This window comes from Melanostigma gelatinosum (genome assembly GCF_949748355.1).
Source record: "Melanostigma gelatinosum genome assembly, chromosome: 17".
NCBI classification, from domain to species: Eukaryota; Metazoa; Chordata; class Actinopteri; order Perciformes; family Zoarcidae; genus Melanostigma; species Melanostigma gelatinosum.
The window spans coordinates 8641059-8656414 of NC_136650.1; the positions used below are offsets into that span (position 1 = coordinate 8641059).

At 46.9% G+C, this 15356-nt stretch overlaps 1 protein-coding gene across 1 annotated transcript; it reads left to right on the forward strand.

Moving 5' to 3' along the window:
* The first annotated feature begins 5069 nt into the window (after positions 1–5069).
* LOC306791532 (E3 SUMO-protein ligase ZBED1-like) lies at positions 5070–7163 on the forward strand. Its single transcript, XM_079288307.1, has 2 exons — positions 5070–5315; positions 5672–7163. Exons 1-2 carry the CDS (start codon positions 5219–5221, stop codon positions 6688–6690), a joined length of 1116 nt encoding a protein of 371 aa, XP_079144433.1. The 5' UTR covers positions 5070–5218; the 3' UTR covers positions 6691–7163.
* The last annotated feature ends 8193 nt before the right edge of the window (positions 7164–15356 follow it).

Below are 15356 nucleotides of genomic sequence, written 5' to 3' on the forward strand. Positions count from 1 at the left end.
TATCTGGACCGGATGGACCAAGATGATTGAAGCGATGTTGGAAACATCTGGATCTCAGGCACTTTGGAGCTAATCTGCAGAATGAGGACGCATACCATCAGAAATGAAACCGGTCAGACGGAAAAATGTGTTTATACAAGAAAGTTGAGTGAGAACGTATGGTCTTTCTCAGCGACGTCCCGCTGAGTCCTTGCAGTCACGCGCATTGAAGAGACGCAGAAAAGGTAAGAGGCTTGCATATCATATATCTCAAGAGCAACGCTCCGGGAGCGGAGTGTAAACTCAATTTACAACGGCTACACTTTACCTGACACTGTGTGTTCACTCCATTACTGCCATCGCCCATAAATGGGCTCTGTCACAGCAATTAGCAGAAAGTACCTACACGGAATGTTTCCTTTTCTTTGCCATTGTGCTTGTGATCAATTCTCCTCAGACCAGGAAATCCATAATGCGCGTCTTCGTCACAGTCAAGGCAATAGCAGTGTTTGCAGCCCATGTGGCTTTAAGTAAATAATCCAATAACACCAAGTGCAATCATTAGTTTGTCAGGTTTTATTACACTAAAGAACCTGAGGGCTGGTCCACTCACCACAGCTGTTACTGTAGCTAACCTGCTTACAGCTGTTTGGTTAACAGTAGAAGTGATGGCGAGGTGAGACACTTGGCATCCTTTAGTGGCCAAAGTAAATCTGTCTTCTATTCTGCAGTCTGTCTTCCCCTCCTTTGCATCCCTCTACCGTTTCCTCTGTTTGTCCGTCTCTTCTGTTTTTGCTTTCTATCTCCGTCTCTCTCTCTTTCGGCAAAAAGTCAAATAAGCAATGTTCACCATGTTCACAATATAAATGATGTGTGTTGTTGACATGGTGACATTGGCAGAGCAGCACTAAACGCGAAGATGCTTCGCACCACCCAACCATCCACCCCGACTCCCTCCCTCTGACTTCTGTGCAGTGTAAGGATGTCACACTGCCTGGACTGAAGAAAACACAAAAAGAAGGTTTCCAGTGAACATAATTCAGGCAGTAATTGTGTTTCTGCAATAGGCATTTGGCAACGGAGATCCGCAGTATATGAAAGTATTTTTCTCGGAGTTAGCATTGCATATTCACGGGAAAAAACACAATCTCTCCCTTTGACTCTCTTTCTAGTCACAGCTCCTGACTTCTACATGACTTTCTCCGCCGCTGTTTTGTCATACCCCCCCCGCCCCGAGGGATCCTCATCCCACCATATTAAGAGTGGAAATGTATCCGCTTCCATTGTAATTACAAACCCGCTGGAGGCAAAGCTTCTTGATCTCTGCTGGATCCTTGCTTGCTTTTCTTTCTTCCTTTATTTACTCACCTCCCTCAGCCGAGAGGACAGACGCACGCTGAGCTATCAGTTCTGTTTTTCTTCCCTTTCTGCTGGGCATTCTTTGCATCTAATATACGTGAAATTACAATAGCTTTAAGGCAGGCAGGCAATAAAAACAATGACATAGATGGGACGGGTGTTTCAGACAAGGAGAGACGCGAGTCTGCATCAGTTTGTTTGTGAATTGTGGGGATTGCTGTTCCATATACAGTATGTTTTGCATATGAGAAGCAATCAAAATGCATGAGGCAGACTCCGAGGCTGGAACCATGCCTGTGTCTACTGTTAAGTGTCTAGATTAGCCATCTCCCGGCATTGCGAACCCTCCTTGAGTGTGGACTCAGCCCAGGACGAGGGCTTGATAGTGGGGGAGAAATTGCTTTCTGTGGCGACGAAATGAAAACCGCTGAAAGGAAAACAAGCGTCCCCGCTGTCCCATGAAAACAGGCCAGTTCAAGCCAGCGGAGTCCGCTACGGTGTGAGGCTGGAGGGTCAAGATGAGGGCGAGCGTTCGATGGCCCCGTAGTGATCTGAAACCAAGACCGGCTAAGCAGGTACTGCCTGAGAAAAGTGGCCAACCGGCAGCCCAGAGGACAACAAAGTGGAAATATAGAAGGAAAAAAAGGCAAGACAGAGGTGTGCCTGCTGTGAATTTGTGTGTCTGTTTCAAATCCATCTGGGGAATGTTTTCTTGTCAGCTGGCTTTGTGATACACCCAATGTGTATGTAAAGTCCACAGCTACAGTGCATCGAACAGCACAAAGCAGTAAAGAGAGTGTGCCATGTGACGCTTCAGTCCGAAGACCAGACCAGGACCACGATGTTCCCAAAAAAACATGTGCCGGGGCACTCCGCCTACAACTACAACCGCAGCCACGGCGTTTATGTCTGTCTTGTGGAATGTTCTCTGTTGTTTGCGCACAACACGGTTCAAACCGGCCCTCTGCTCCGCTGGGCTGTAGCGGAGCTAGGAGAAGCGATGACAGTGGGACAATGGTATTGGTGGGGTTTGCTGGTGACACAAAGCAGCACTCGAAAGATAATGTCCTCGGCCTGAATGACTGTGTACCTTGATATCACAGGAATAGCATAAGAGGAATGCTGCGTGCACCAACGTACAGTGATGATTATCATATCTAAATCCAATTTCTTCATTCTTTGCATGCAAGTGTTGCGGGGGGAGCCTTGACATGTTGGCAAGGAGGCAGCTGGGAATTTCAGTGGCGCGTATGTAAGATGAGAGAATATCAGAGTGTCGTAATGGAAATGAAAGAGAACGATTTGGTGTGAAGCCTTGTAAATGTATTTATACGTGGAAGAAATACAGAGGTAGGAAAAGGAGCCAAATCTTTGTTTCCAGCTCTGCGACTGTGACAGCAACACGGCGATAATAAAATTCCTCAATTTGGCTCGAGCCCTGGGTTCCAGTCACACCCCGAACGACACATTAGAGAACCAGATCGCACCAATAAAGTCAAATCAAACGGATTCCGAACAGCAATTCATTTCAAGGATAATGACAAGGGAAGCCGTCCAAAAGTGCCTCTACCTCAATTAGTCTCTCATTGCGCTGTCGTTGCAGACGATGGATGAAAGAAAAACAAATTAAGTTGCAGAGAAGAGAGAGGGAGAGAGAGTAAGAGAGAGAGGGTTAAAAGGAAGAGATAGAGCAGAGGAAGGAGGGAGGACGAGATAGTGAGGGGAAGTGATACACACAACGAGGGAGAAAGTGTGGGAAAGAGAAAGATTAAAGGGACGGCACGGAGACAGGAGGGGAGGGAGGCGGAGGAAGAGAATTTGCTGTGTGCAAAAGAGCTTTCCTGATAGTAACGGCCTCTAATGGACACTAGAGAGAGAGAGAGTGGGTAGAAAGGAGAACGAGACAGAGAGAGCACAGAAGTATTCTAAGAGGCATCGAGCGGTGCGGAGAAAGAAGACATCTTCTGTACTCGCGGCTGTATTCGCCGGGCAGTTGGCGAAGCTCTGGGGGTGGGGGAGCTGTTGGTGGTGGGACAGGTAGTGCTGCAGACTTATGCGGGTGCAGGAGGCGCCGCTCCAGGCCCCCTGACCCCCACTGCTACAGGCGGCTGCTGCCTTGCTGCTGTGATAACCTTTCAGCGCTGCACCGGGCTGGCGGGGAAGGAAGGATGGGAACAAAATGGGGGGGACAAGGGGGGAAAAGGAGCGTGGTTGAGAGAAAGAGGGTTCTGCGAGGGACAAATCTTGCCGTCGAGAACATCAATGGCGTAACTTTCGAGCAGCCTCCGGCGAGCACTGACAACCGGCTGCCCGCTCACTGACCTGCATCCAAAGAGAAAGCGGAACGCGGTGTTGATCTAAAATCTCCATACCAGAGCATCAAGATTGTTCTCACACTTTCTTCTCACTCATTTTCACTCTCCCTCCCTCTCTCTCTGCAAGCGCCAGATGTTGTGAAACACCCCTCCCTCTCCTCCTTCCCCCTCTGTCACGCTCGAGATGTGTTCTCGCTGGAAAAGTGCTGATTGGTTTGATAAGATGCCTTGGATTACAGGCTGGCAACGGGCTTCCCGGTGTGGCATTATGTATTGGGTATCAACAGGGTCCAGGAAACACAAGGCTGAATCTGCTGACAGGCCGGCTTATGCCGCTCTGAGAAGGGTTACCTGAGCTGTCACGGCTATTAGAGAGAGAGAGAGAGAGAGAGAGAGAGAAAACATTACGGGACAACCAAATGCTGATCCGGGCCATTTTAACAAGACACGGGGCAAACACTATAGTATTCAACTCTGGTCAGCAGTGCCAGTTAGACTTGGCTATAACATGTGTTTGAACTGCAGGTATTATAGGGTCACAGTGTTCGCTAGCTTGTCAATCACAGAGAAGTACGCTCGCTGTAGGAAAGCTCCAAAATGAATTCAGCAGAAAAACCACGAGGATTACGTTTGGTTGTATGTGTTGGTTCTCGTTAGGGCTGGGCGATAAATCGATTTAATCGATTAATTCGAATGTGTGCTTTAAGGCGATGTGTTTTATTGAAAATCGAGAAAATCGCCCCCACCCCTCCCCCACGTGGGGTTCCCGTACTAGAGTGCGCGCGCATTGTTTACAAACGAGAACAATGGCGGCCAGCAGTGAACCTCTCGTTTTTAAGAGAGGGAAGAATGTGTCTTCGGTGGTCTGGAAATGGTTCGGGTTCGTGTCATCTGACACAGAACAAACAGAACCACGATGTAAGGTCTGTCTAAAAGCTGTTGCCACAAAATCAAGCAGCACAACAAATTTAATGCAGCACCTCAAACAGAGGCATGCCGCCGAGTGGGAGAAATGTTGCACCCTGAGGAGGCAGCAGGACGGGAGCACAAGCGCCGCCGCCGCCGCCGCGACCACCTCACAACAACCACCCAGCATTTTGGAGACATTCACCAGCTGTACTCCGCATGAGAAGAAGAGTGCCCGGTGGAAAGCCATCACGGATGCAGTCGCGATGTATATCGCAAAAGATATGGTGCCCATATACACCGTGGAAAAGCCGGGGTTTATTCACCTTCTCAAAGCTTTGGACCCCAGGTACGTGCTACCAAGCCGTAAACACTTTTCTGACGTTGCCTTGCCTCGGCTGTACAATAGTACACGCGAAAGGATCTCTGCGGAGCTGGAGGGGATGTCGTTCTACTCTGCAACAACTGACCTGTGGTCCAGCAGAGTGATGCAGCCTTATCTAAGTTTAACGGTGCATTACATCAATGACAACTGGACTCTGCGAAGCGTCTGCCTGCAAACGGTTTACTTTCCTGATGAGCATAAAGGCGAAATAATTGCCCAGGGATTAAAAGACTCTCTAAGCTCGTGGAATCTGGCTGAGGACAGACTCACCTGCATGACGACAGACAGCGGCACGAACATGCTCAAAGCTCTGAGAGAAAATGGGTGGCCCAGCCTTCAGTGCTTTGGGCACAGATTGAACTGCGCTATAGGTAAGAATCAAGTGATATTAGCAGCTGCATGATGTAATTGATGCATTATACCAGTATTTACACAAATGTGCATGATTAATCATAATTATGGTACATGGTCCTGTCAGTGTGTGTGTCAGTGTCTGTCTCTGTGTGTGTGTGTCTGTAATAAAACACAACATAAAAACTAAATAAAAATGAAAACTAACAGAAAAAATACAAAACTATAATTACTTGTGTGCATGCTCTTGTGTACATTAATAGGGTTAGGGTAGCATGCGGATATGTAAAAACATAAAAAAGACAAGTTTGTGATTGTAGGTCATGTTACACAAAAATGTTTTGCTTGTGTATTTATTTTTTTATTTTTTTTACAGAGAATGGTGTGAAGGACCCACGGGTCGATCGAGCCGTTGGTGTTTGCAAAAGGGCTGTATCTGCCTTTTCTTACAGCTGGCTGAAGAGAAAAGGAATGGCTGAAATACAGACTGAACTGGGGTTACCCTCTCATCAGCTTGTTACAGAGTCCCCGACGAGATGGGGCTCCCGCCAGAAGATGATCGAGAGGTTTCTGGAACAGGAGAGAGCCATCGTCCGTGTCTTGGGTGCGGACAAGAAAAGTCGCCATCTTGTGCCCACTTGGCAAGATCTTCAAGTCTTAGAATCCATTAATCAAGCCGTCAAACCCCTCCAAGATTTTACAGACGCACTCTCAGGGGAGTCATACGTGAGCGTTTCATGTATTAAACCGGTGCTCCATTTGTTCAAAACCAGTCTCCTACAGCCAGTGGAAAAAGACACAGAGCTCACAGCAACAATAAAAACAAAAATAATGCACTACCTCGACGACAAATACAGCAACGCTGTACAGGAGGAACTTTTGGACATCTCCTCCTTGATGGACCCAAGGTTCCGTACAGCCTATATCGACCCAGACAAGGTGGAACAAGTCAAAAAAAGGGCTGTCGATGAGCTCATGTCTCTACCTGCTCCTGCTGACAAGAATACACCACAGCAGCCTGGTCCAGCTAAGCAGGTGTGCGAAGGAGAGCAGCGTCCACCAAAGAAAAAAATGACTTTGGCTGCCTACTTCAAACTGAATGCGCCTGTGCCATCTCCTAACCAGTCAGAGGCAGATAAAATACAGACTGAACTGACAACTTACCTCCTGACCCCTGAGGTTGACCCAGACACCGATCCACTTGACTGGTGGAAGCGTCACCAACTGAACTTTCCACGGCTAAGTACTTTAGCAAAGAAATACCTCTCTGTGCCAGCTACAAGTGCCCCCTCTGAGAGGCTTTTCAGTGTGGGGGGGGGCATTGTTACATGCCACCGTGCATGCCTGAAGCCAGAGGTAGTAGACAGGCTTGTCTTCCTGGCAAAGAATATTTAGGAAAAACATGCACTACTGTTTAATGTTTACTGTTTAATACTGTTGGTTATGTTGTGAATGCACTTGATTTTGTTTACATGCACTTATTTACTGTGCAAAATATGTTATGTTGATGTTAGATCAGATGTTGCACTTTTGAAAATGTGAACGTTAAAGGGTCACATACATTTTATTTCATGTTGTGTTTGTATCAGTGTATTCAGTTAAAGCTTACTGTAAAAAGTTACATTTGCACAGACAGTTGTTTACAATGGAAGGCTACTATTTAATGCCATTTAATGTTATGTTTAATTTAATTTTATATTTAAATGATTCAGGGAAACAAAAGAGTGACCAAATACTTTTTCTATACTACAGGCACCTTTCTACAATGTTCAGGTTTTGTTTGCACTTTATTTTTATCAACCTACGAGGAAAAATCATCACAAAATAAAATAAAAAATTGTTTTCAACAGCTTCTGTCATCTGCAAAATTTTTTGGGGGAAAAAATCGATTTAAAATCGTGAATCGGATTTTTTGTAAAAAAATCGGAGATTTTTTTTTTAGGCCATATCGCCCAGCCCTAGTTCTCGTACATGATGAGCACTGTCACACAGCTGGAAACAGGGCAGTTGTTTTAAGCTTTGTTCATTTGTTCAATGTTCATGCAATAAGGACACGGACAGCGGCATACTTTCACCATGCTACAACTGGGGGGGGGGGGGCAGCATTCCACTCTAGAAAACAAGACTATGACCTCATGACAGAGAGAATAAGAGCTCCTCTGTTCTTGTAGTTGTTGTGCAACAACTTAACGAGAGTAGGACCAACGATGTGGAATAAAGTTCACAAGTTTTTCGAGCAGCTAACATTTCCCCCAACTTCCCAAATACCTAATTATGAATTGAAAACATTGGGGTTTTGGACTTTTGGTTTGGCAACAAAAACACAAACACAAGGTCTCAAAACCTTTCTGTGGACATTTCCCACTGCTCTCTGACATACCGCAGACAAAACAATCACAAATGATTCAACAGTGAGAATCATCTTTAGTTGGCGCCCAGAGACTTGAATACAATAACTGTATTAAACTGAGACTTTAAATGAAAGACATACGGTAGTTCACTTGAACTAACAATGAGGTTTTTTTATTAGATTACGTATGCTGCTCTGATACAGATCACACTTCTGCTGAGAAAAACACATGAAATGATTTCATTTGCATTTGCGAACAGTGTGCAGAGCAAAGACAGCCCACCTTGAATGAAGCACAGCTGTCCAGTGAGCATTAACAGCCCCCTTTAGCCCCTGTTGGATTTTCACTGAGGTCAGAGGCCATCCCACACAGGGGATACTGGCAGCGGTACAGACTCACAGCTGTGCTTAGAAAGCTTGCCAGTCTCGTATTCTTCGTCACGAAAGAACCGGAGGGGGGTGGGGGGGGGGGGGGGGGGGGTTATGAGCCAAAGTTCAGTCTAATGCACACGGTGTTTATAATGACGGGCTTAAGGCTCATGTTAATATGAAACAGGAGAAGGCTGTTTCCCCCCCAAAAGCAGGATAAATGCATTTATACAGTGCAGCAGAGAGTGCATAGAGGAGCACGGAAGAGGCCCACTGGTGAGATAAAAAAGTCCTGGGACAAAAACAATCGAAAAAGTTGAAAGCACTGATTTTGAATCACCAGGTTTTGAAAAGCGTAAAAAAAATGGAAATGTCAGTTGCAAGAAAGAAGTATTGCAAGAAGAGTATTTTTACCTGCACATCAAGCGCACCGAGTTCTTATTTTCTCTCAGGCCATGAATGACAAATTTAGTCATCGGGTCAAAATTTGAGAACTGTGCGTGGGCCGCGTATATATTTTACTAACAAGACATCAGCATTTCGAGCTGTGCCTCACTGATGCAAGTTATTGAGTGCTTTAGAGACATTTCTCGCACTATTATACAGCCACTGTGAAAAGCCAGAAGGGAAGGAACAGCCCAGAGTACGGTACATTAAGCTGCGCCGCCACAGCCGCCGCTTGAACGCAAGTATTCACCAGTTCACAGAGTTTAAGTGCTGCCTCAAGCCAGGTAACGACCTCCACTGGCCTTATAAACGAGGACTATTCAGCCAAAGAGGAGGCGTTTAGAACTAATGCATCCATGCCCAGGTGTTTGGTTAAAGACGATCTCAAGAGGGGAGAGATTCAGTCATACATCAAAGTCCGATATAATAACGGAGTCGTCCTGAGGCTGGGGGTTGCTGAGCTGCGTGAGTGACAAGACACATCCGCCCTTGGTATCACAGGGGCGGGGCTGTGTTTTAACACGAGGCTGGGATCCAGGGGTCTTGACATTCCTCGACTGGAATGTGCGATTGGTCCCCGGACTCAGATTCATTTCACAGAATTTCAGCAGCTCGTCAGAGAGCTACACTCTGCCCATATTTCTCCATTTTATATAAGGGCCAATCGGATCTGGTTACACAAGGCTTTCCCTCCTCCGAGGGGGAATGTTTTACATGCAGGCAAACAGATGTGTGTGTGTGTGTGTGTGTGTGTGTGTGTGTGTGTGTGTGTGTGTGTGTGTGTGTGTGTGTGTGTGTGTGTGTGTGTGTGTGTGTGCTGCCAGTGATTTGCTCAAAATTTGATGAGGAAGAAAAACATTGTTTTCACTGTTTGGTTATTCTTTTTAACAAGGGCAAATCACATCCTTTGTGTTTCTGTGCTCTTGTGAGGAGCGGCATGTGTTCTGCGCTCACTGAGCATTCATACTGTCCAAAAAACATCGATAGTGCAACCTGAAAGAAGCCAAGTACATTGGCTTTGGTAACCTGTATTCCTATCCTTTGTCTTACTTTGATTTGGGGATAATCTAAATAACTCCTCTCATGCAAAAAGAAGTCCGAATGTATGGAAGTCAATGAGAAAATGACGCTACTTCTTACTTGAGTTGATTTATTACCAAAGTAAACATTGTAAACATGACTTTGTGGTCTCAATCTCAAGTTTCAAGTCTTCTTCAATACAGCATGATGTTCATTGAGTAAATGATGGTCCATTTAGAGTCAAATAGACCATAAAGCAGAGGATGCTTTAGGGCGGGGCTTACTGTGATTGACAGGTCGCTGCCGCTACCAGAGCCGTATCTGGCGTCTCTACGTCACTCTTCCGCATTCACTTCCGTTCAGCGGTTGCAAAAATTCAAGATGGCGACATCCATAATCCAAGATGGCGGCTGCATAGAGGAGGCTTCATGACGGTTTATGGTTTATGACCCCCCCCCCCCCCCCCTCATAGTGTTGGGGCTTAAACATGATGTAAAATGTTGCCATGGAATCAGCCTGAGCCCCGATACTTGGTAACATTTTGGCAAATTGGCAATTGGCTGTTTGTAATGTACCAGTGGACGTCAGGAAAACCATCTCTGGATTACTGATACTGAATAAAACTTAAAAACGTGATGATTCTCAGGCAAGTTCTGGAGATACACGGACATACTATCTCTATGCAATGTCTAAAGTCTAAAGATATGTGCATCCTGTGTTACATTTGACTCAAGAGAAGGAGCACACATTTTATAGAACTCGGTCTCTTTCACCTCAAGCAGCATCTCACAGTCCGATAACCTTTGATCTGAAGCAAGTCAGAGAGCTGCAGTATAGGGCTGGGTACCAGATTTAATGTTTGACATATTTGACTTCTTTGTACATAGCTTGAAGCCAAAAAAAAAAAAAAAAATGTCCAGGCTAAAAGAGCGATCAGTCATTCTCTTTAAAAGTATCGTGAAACCTTTAAAAGAACAGCTGCTCCACAGCCGGTTCACATACCAATATCTGTTCCAGCACGTCAACCTTCGATCATAACACCAAACAGAGGGAGGTGCATTATTGTCTTGATGCAGGAAATTCATTTGGCTCAACGGAGAAGAGCAATGCAACTATACTTCAGCGAGCCAGGACGTTATCAGCGCCATTTATTACTCAACATGCACGTCGAGGAGGAATAATGCTTCACCTTCAGCGATGAAAAAGTAAGTGGAGGTTGTGGCTCCATTAATCCGCTGAGATGGAGCAGAGCATAGCACCTCTCCCGCGTCCATTTGTCAGCGGGTAAGTGATTTCCTTCCCTCTCCCCGACGACACTCCGTGGTTGCGGGTGTCAGAGGATGGACCTCAGCGAATTACACGACTCTTTTTGCATCCAACTCCTCTCATGGAAATGGTTTCTTTCTAAAAAGGAGCAGCTTGGGAACTAACTCACGTTTGCCATTGAATAAAATGAATAACTTGCCAGAGGAACTGCAAATGTATTGCTCCTTCAGAATACAGTGAATTCAAATCCAGCCCGGTCTCGGTGTCGATTGGCAGTGTCACGTCCTTGGAGACGGAAGTAAACTAAGTTCAAGTGAAGTGCAAAAGAAAAGAAAGAGAAAGAGACGCTGCTCCCCTCATTCACAGGAAGTAATTTCTCTGTGAACACTGTGTGACCCCATAACTGTGATGAAACCTCCCCGTGAGGTTTCCATCTATGGAATCATACGGTCGTACTGAACAATTCCTTGCTTTCCAGGAAATATTACCGCCATGAAATCTATAACACACTGGAACAAGAACACACTGCGGTGTCGATGAAGCAAACTGCGGCCTATTGCTGAGACATGGGATTGCTTTAGTGTTACAGAAAGTTTAACGGGGATACGTCTTTAAGGGTCTCTGTGAAATTCTCCAGTGTTATGGTTTCAGCTTGCTGTATTGACTTTCGTGCACGATGGATCAAACGCCCTGAGGCAGCATATTGTCTTTTGTTCTACGTTTGTTATTCTGTTGTACGTTTGGTATTTGTTTCCTGACAATTCATCTAATTTGACAAAGAGTAACCTTTAAGGTGTAATACCATTGATGACTCCTTCCTCAATGCCTTTAATAACGCCGTGATTATCTGATCCTCCTGAAGGCATCGTGGGTCCGTGGGTACAGCGTGGCAGGAATGAGGATTTCCCACAGCACAGATCCAAATCACAATGTCCTGGTTTCCTCTTGGCCGAACTGTACTTTATCTTGGCTTGTCCCCCCGGCCCCCCCCAAAGACACTGGAGTGCTGCCAAAAAGCTCTTTTGTCTCCCTTCAGCTCCATATACCCATTTCACATGAAGCACATGCGGAATAACGGACAATCTCCAGTGCATGGGCGTAAAAGTGTCCCAAAAAACCCCATCAAACGAACAAAAATGAGGTCCGACGAACGACTAAACAACCGAGCCCCAAAGCATATTTGAAATGAAGGTTGAAATGAATGGTTTAAGGGTGAGAGGCTTCAGCACGAGGACCAGGAAAGTCATCCCAGATGGCATTAGTTAGGGGATATTGTCTTCTGGAGGGCCCTCCACGCCTGGTTGCTCCGTTTGGCCGCCTATGAAAGAGATGCAGCTTTGCTTTGGCATCTCTGATGACTGACTTCCTGGAAGCTGTGTTGCGTGAAATGGTCTCCTCTGTACCAGCCGCTCTCCTTTGCCAATCCTCATCCTCTCTCACACACACACACACACACACACACACACACACAGACAGACGTCGGCTTCCCGCCACCAAACACGCAGGCTCCGACTGTCGCTACTGGCGATAACCGCAGCAGACGGAGGTGCGACGGGCTCTCCGGGTCACCGGCAGTTCCACCTGGAATCCCAAACGGGGCACCTCTGCTCACCCACACTCGTCTTTCCTCCAACGCTCGCAGGACCAAGTTCAAGCGTAACCAAGGCAACGCAGTGGCGGGGGCATGTGTGGGTTTTGGCGCACGGGAAGTCTTGACAGGTTTCAGGCTGCTCTCAGTGGAGAAAGGGGGGGGGGGGGGGAGAGCATTTGATCAGCTACCCCCGGTGTCTCCACCCTCACTAGCGACGGGGCACGGCAAGGCCAACACACCACACACACACACACACACACACACACACACACACACACACTCTGTCTATGCCTCTCAGTCCCTCTAAACATCGGTCTGAGGAAACACTTCTGCGATCTAAGATGAGAGTCTGGAGGGACCCGGAGTAGGTGGTAACCAAGGCAACTGGGTCAGAGGGTGACACTATAGCCAGAGATGGCCGACAGCCACTCAAACAAACATGTACAGTACTTCACTTTGGGTCAGCTAAGATGAGAGTGCTGTGTGTACACGGTTAAGATTCCTGCGCTGAGCGGTTGCGACCCTCCGCTGTAGAGATGAGCAGCACGCACAACGTACCATCCTCAAGTCACAAGCCTTTGTTCCGAGGTATTCGGTGGCTTTCCAGCTTTTTTTTTTTTTTTAATGTTTTAATGCAATGAATGTTCTTAATTGTTTTAAAATCTCCTCTTATTTTGCCTTATGTTTTGATGCTGTTAATGGTTTCATGTGAAGCACTTTGAATTACCTTGTTGTTGAAATGTGCTATACAAATAAACTTGCCTTGCCTCAAGGAGACAGTGTTTTATGACTTTAAGACTGAGAGTCTTTCGAGGTGTGGAAAGAAGGGAGTGGGATGTGAAGGGGGCACACAGTGGGAGAAGAAAAAGAGGAGAGAGAGAAAGATATTCACTCCTTGACCTCTGAGGATCGTTGGCTAACAGCACTGTGACCCGTCCACACTTCACTCGACGTAAACCCCGTAAACTTTCTGCGTCTGTGATCCTTCTCCCCCAAATATTTTCCTTGGCCTGACACATGTTTATGCTCTGATGAACCGTGAGCCTGAGGGCGGCCGCTGTGAGGCGGATGTAGAGCCTCACATTTGCATCTCGAACATCCTATAGGAGGCAAAATGCTCCCTTTCCCACCGCCTCCCCTCCATCTCCCGCTGTGCTCGGACTAACAAGGAGAAGCAGCATCCAGCTCCTCAGTGGAGCGGGGACATAACATTTACACAGGGGGGCTTTAAGGGGAGATGAAGGGGATGGAATATCATCGTGAAGTGACCAAAAATTATGAATTTTGGAAAGTTATAATCATAATATTTATTGTTTAAGTCAATTGTCAAGCAGGCCGTCAAAGTGGAGAATATTATTAAATGATGTGGTATTTTTATGGACATGTTTGTCCTCTAAGGACATCAGAGCAACTTTTTAAAATGAGGTATAAAGGTCACGTTTCAGTCAGTTATCACTTATTGCAAAAAGAAAAGAATGAAAACTGGATAAATAAATGTGCACTGACTTGGAAACACTAAGAAAACCAAATATGTGTTTTGAAACAGAAGAGTCCAGGATGTAATGTGCAGCGCTTCCACCTGTCCACAGCAGTATAGAGGCTGTTAATGTCTGCTGCTGAACTATGATTGCAGCTGTTTACCCACTGGGCCAGGCGAGCCGCGTCTGAGTGGATCACACCTCCAGACAAATGCTTCCACACTGACATTTCAGTCCTCTTCTTATGTAGGCCGATGCGTTTTATACACCCACCTCTCCGGCTCTGTCACTTTGTCTGTTCACCTCGCTCCATCGCCGTCTCCCTTTGTGTCTCTCTGTCCAGCCCCCCCCCCCCTCCTCCCCTCCCTCTATAAACTGCGGGGATGATGGATGCCTCTGATTTCCTGAGGCCTCTCCGAGTCCAGCACACTAAATCGAAAGTTACGAACGTAACTACGGTTCTATGAATCCTGGATGACCGCCAGAGGCAGTGCTTAACACTGGATGTATTCCGTCGCGCGCATGCGCAGGTCGAATATTTATATCAACAAAGTCACGTGTGACCTCGGATGACCACCGTCATCTATAAGTTCCGGTGTCATCCTGAGCTCAGTCCTATGGAATCTTCTCGCGAGTTCACGGGATTCCGAGTGACCAAGAACTCTGGCGGTCATCCAGGATTCATAGAACCGTAGTTACGTTCGTAACTTTCGTTCTATTTCATCCTTACTGACCGCCAGAGGCAGTGCTTAACACTGGATGACTTATACCAAAAGAGTCACGAGGAAGCACAGTAACGACCCCTTATAGCTCCGGCAGAGAAAATTGGCCAAGAACCCTCCCCAGTGGGTGAGGGTCGGCAACGTTAACTCTGTAGTGTTTGGTGAATGTGCTCGGTGATGCCCATGAGGCCACCGCACATGTATCCCCCACAGGCACACCACTCAGGCTTGCCCTCGGTGTGGAGACACTCTTGGTAGTGACCCTTCACCCCGGATGGCCGAGCGCAGCCGCTCGCCTTGTATGTATCGGCAATGGCCTCCACTATCCAGTGGGACAGGTGCTGTTTTTCCTTTTTTTCTTAAAAAAGGAGCACAGCCCTTCTTAGGCTCACCATAACTGACTATGCAGGCGGTGGCTTCCATATAAGCTCTGAGGGCCCACACTGGGCACAGCAGCCTTGACCTCTCCTCTCCCGATGGGGGAGGGGGGGTCAACTTTGCCAGCTGGATAGGCCGGTTTATATGTGAACGTATCCACCCCCTTGGGAGAAACACTGCCTTAGGCCAGAAAGTGACACCCAAGCCATCTGAGTTCCACCTCAGACATGATTCTTCCACTGATAGGGCATGCAGCTCGCCCCCACATTGAGCTGAATTGACAGCAAGGAGAAAACCGTCTTGCTGATAGCCATCTAGGCTCCGCCTGTGCCAGGGGTTCAAAAGGACAAGCATAAGCTGTCCAGTACCAAGGGTAGGTCCCATGCAGGGGAGACCGGCCCTTATCCAGGAGAGACTGTAGAAACTCAGTACAGCAGGCA

Bases quoted from the DNA above. Each gene is read 5' to 3' on its own strand.
- LOC306791532 (XM_079288307.1), top strand. From the start codon at position 5,219: ATGACGACAGACAGCGGCACGAACATGCTCAAAGCTCTGAGAGAAAAT. The intron at 5,316-5,671 runs GTAAGAATCAAG...TTTTTTTTACAG, and splicing joins CAGATTGAACTGCGCTATAG to AGAATGGTGTGAAGGACCCA.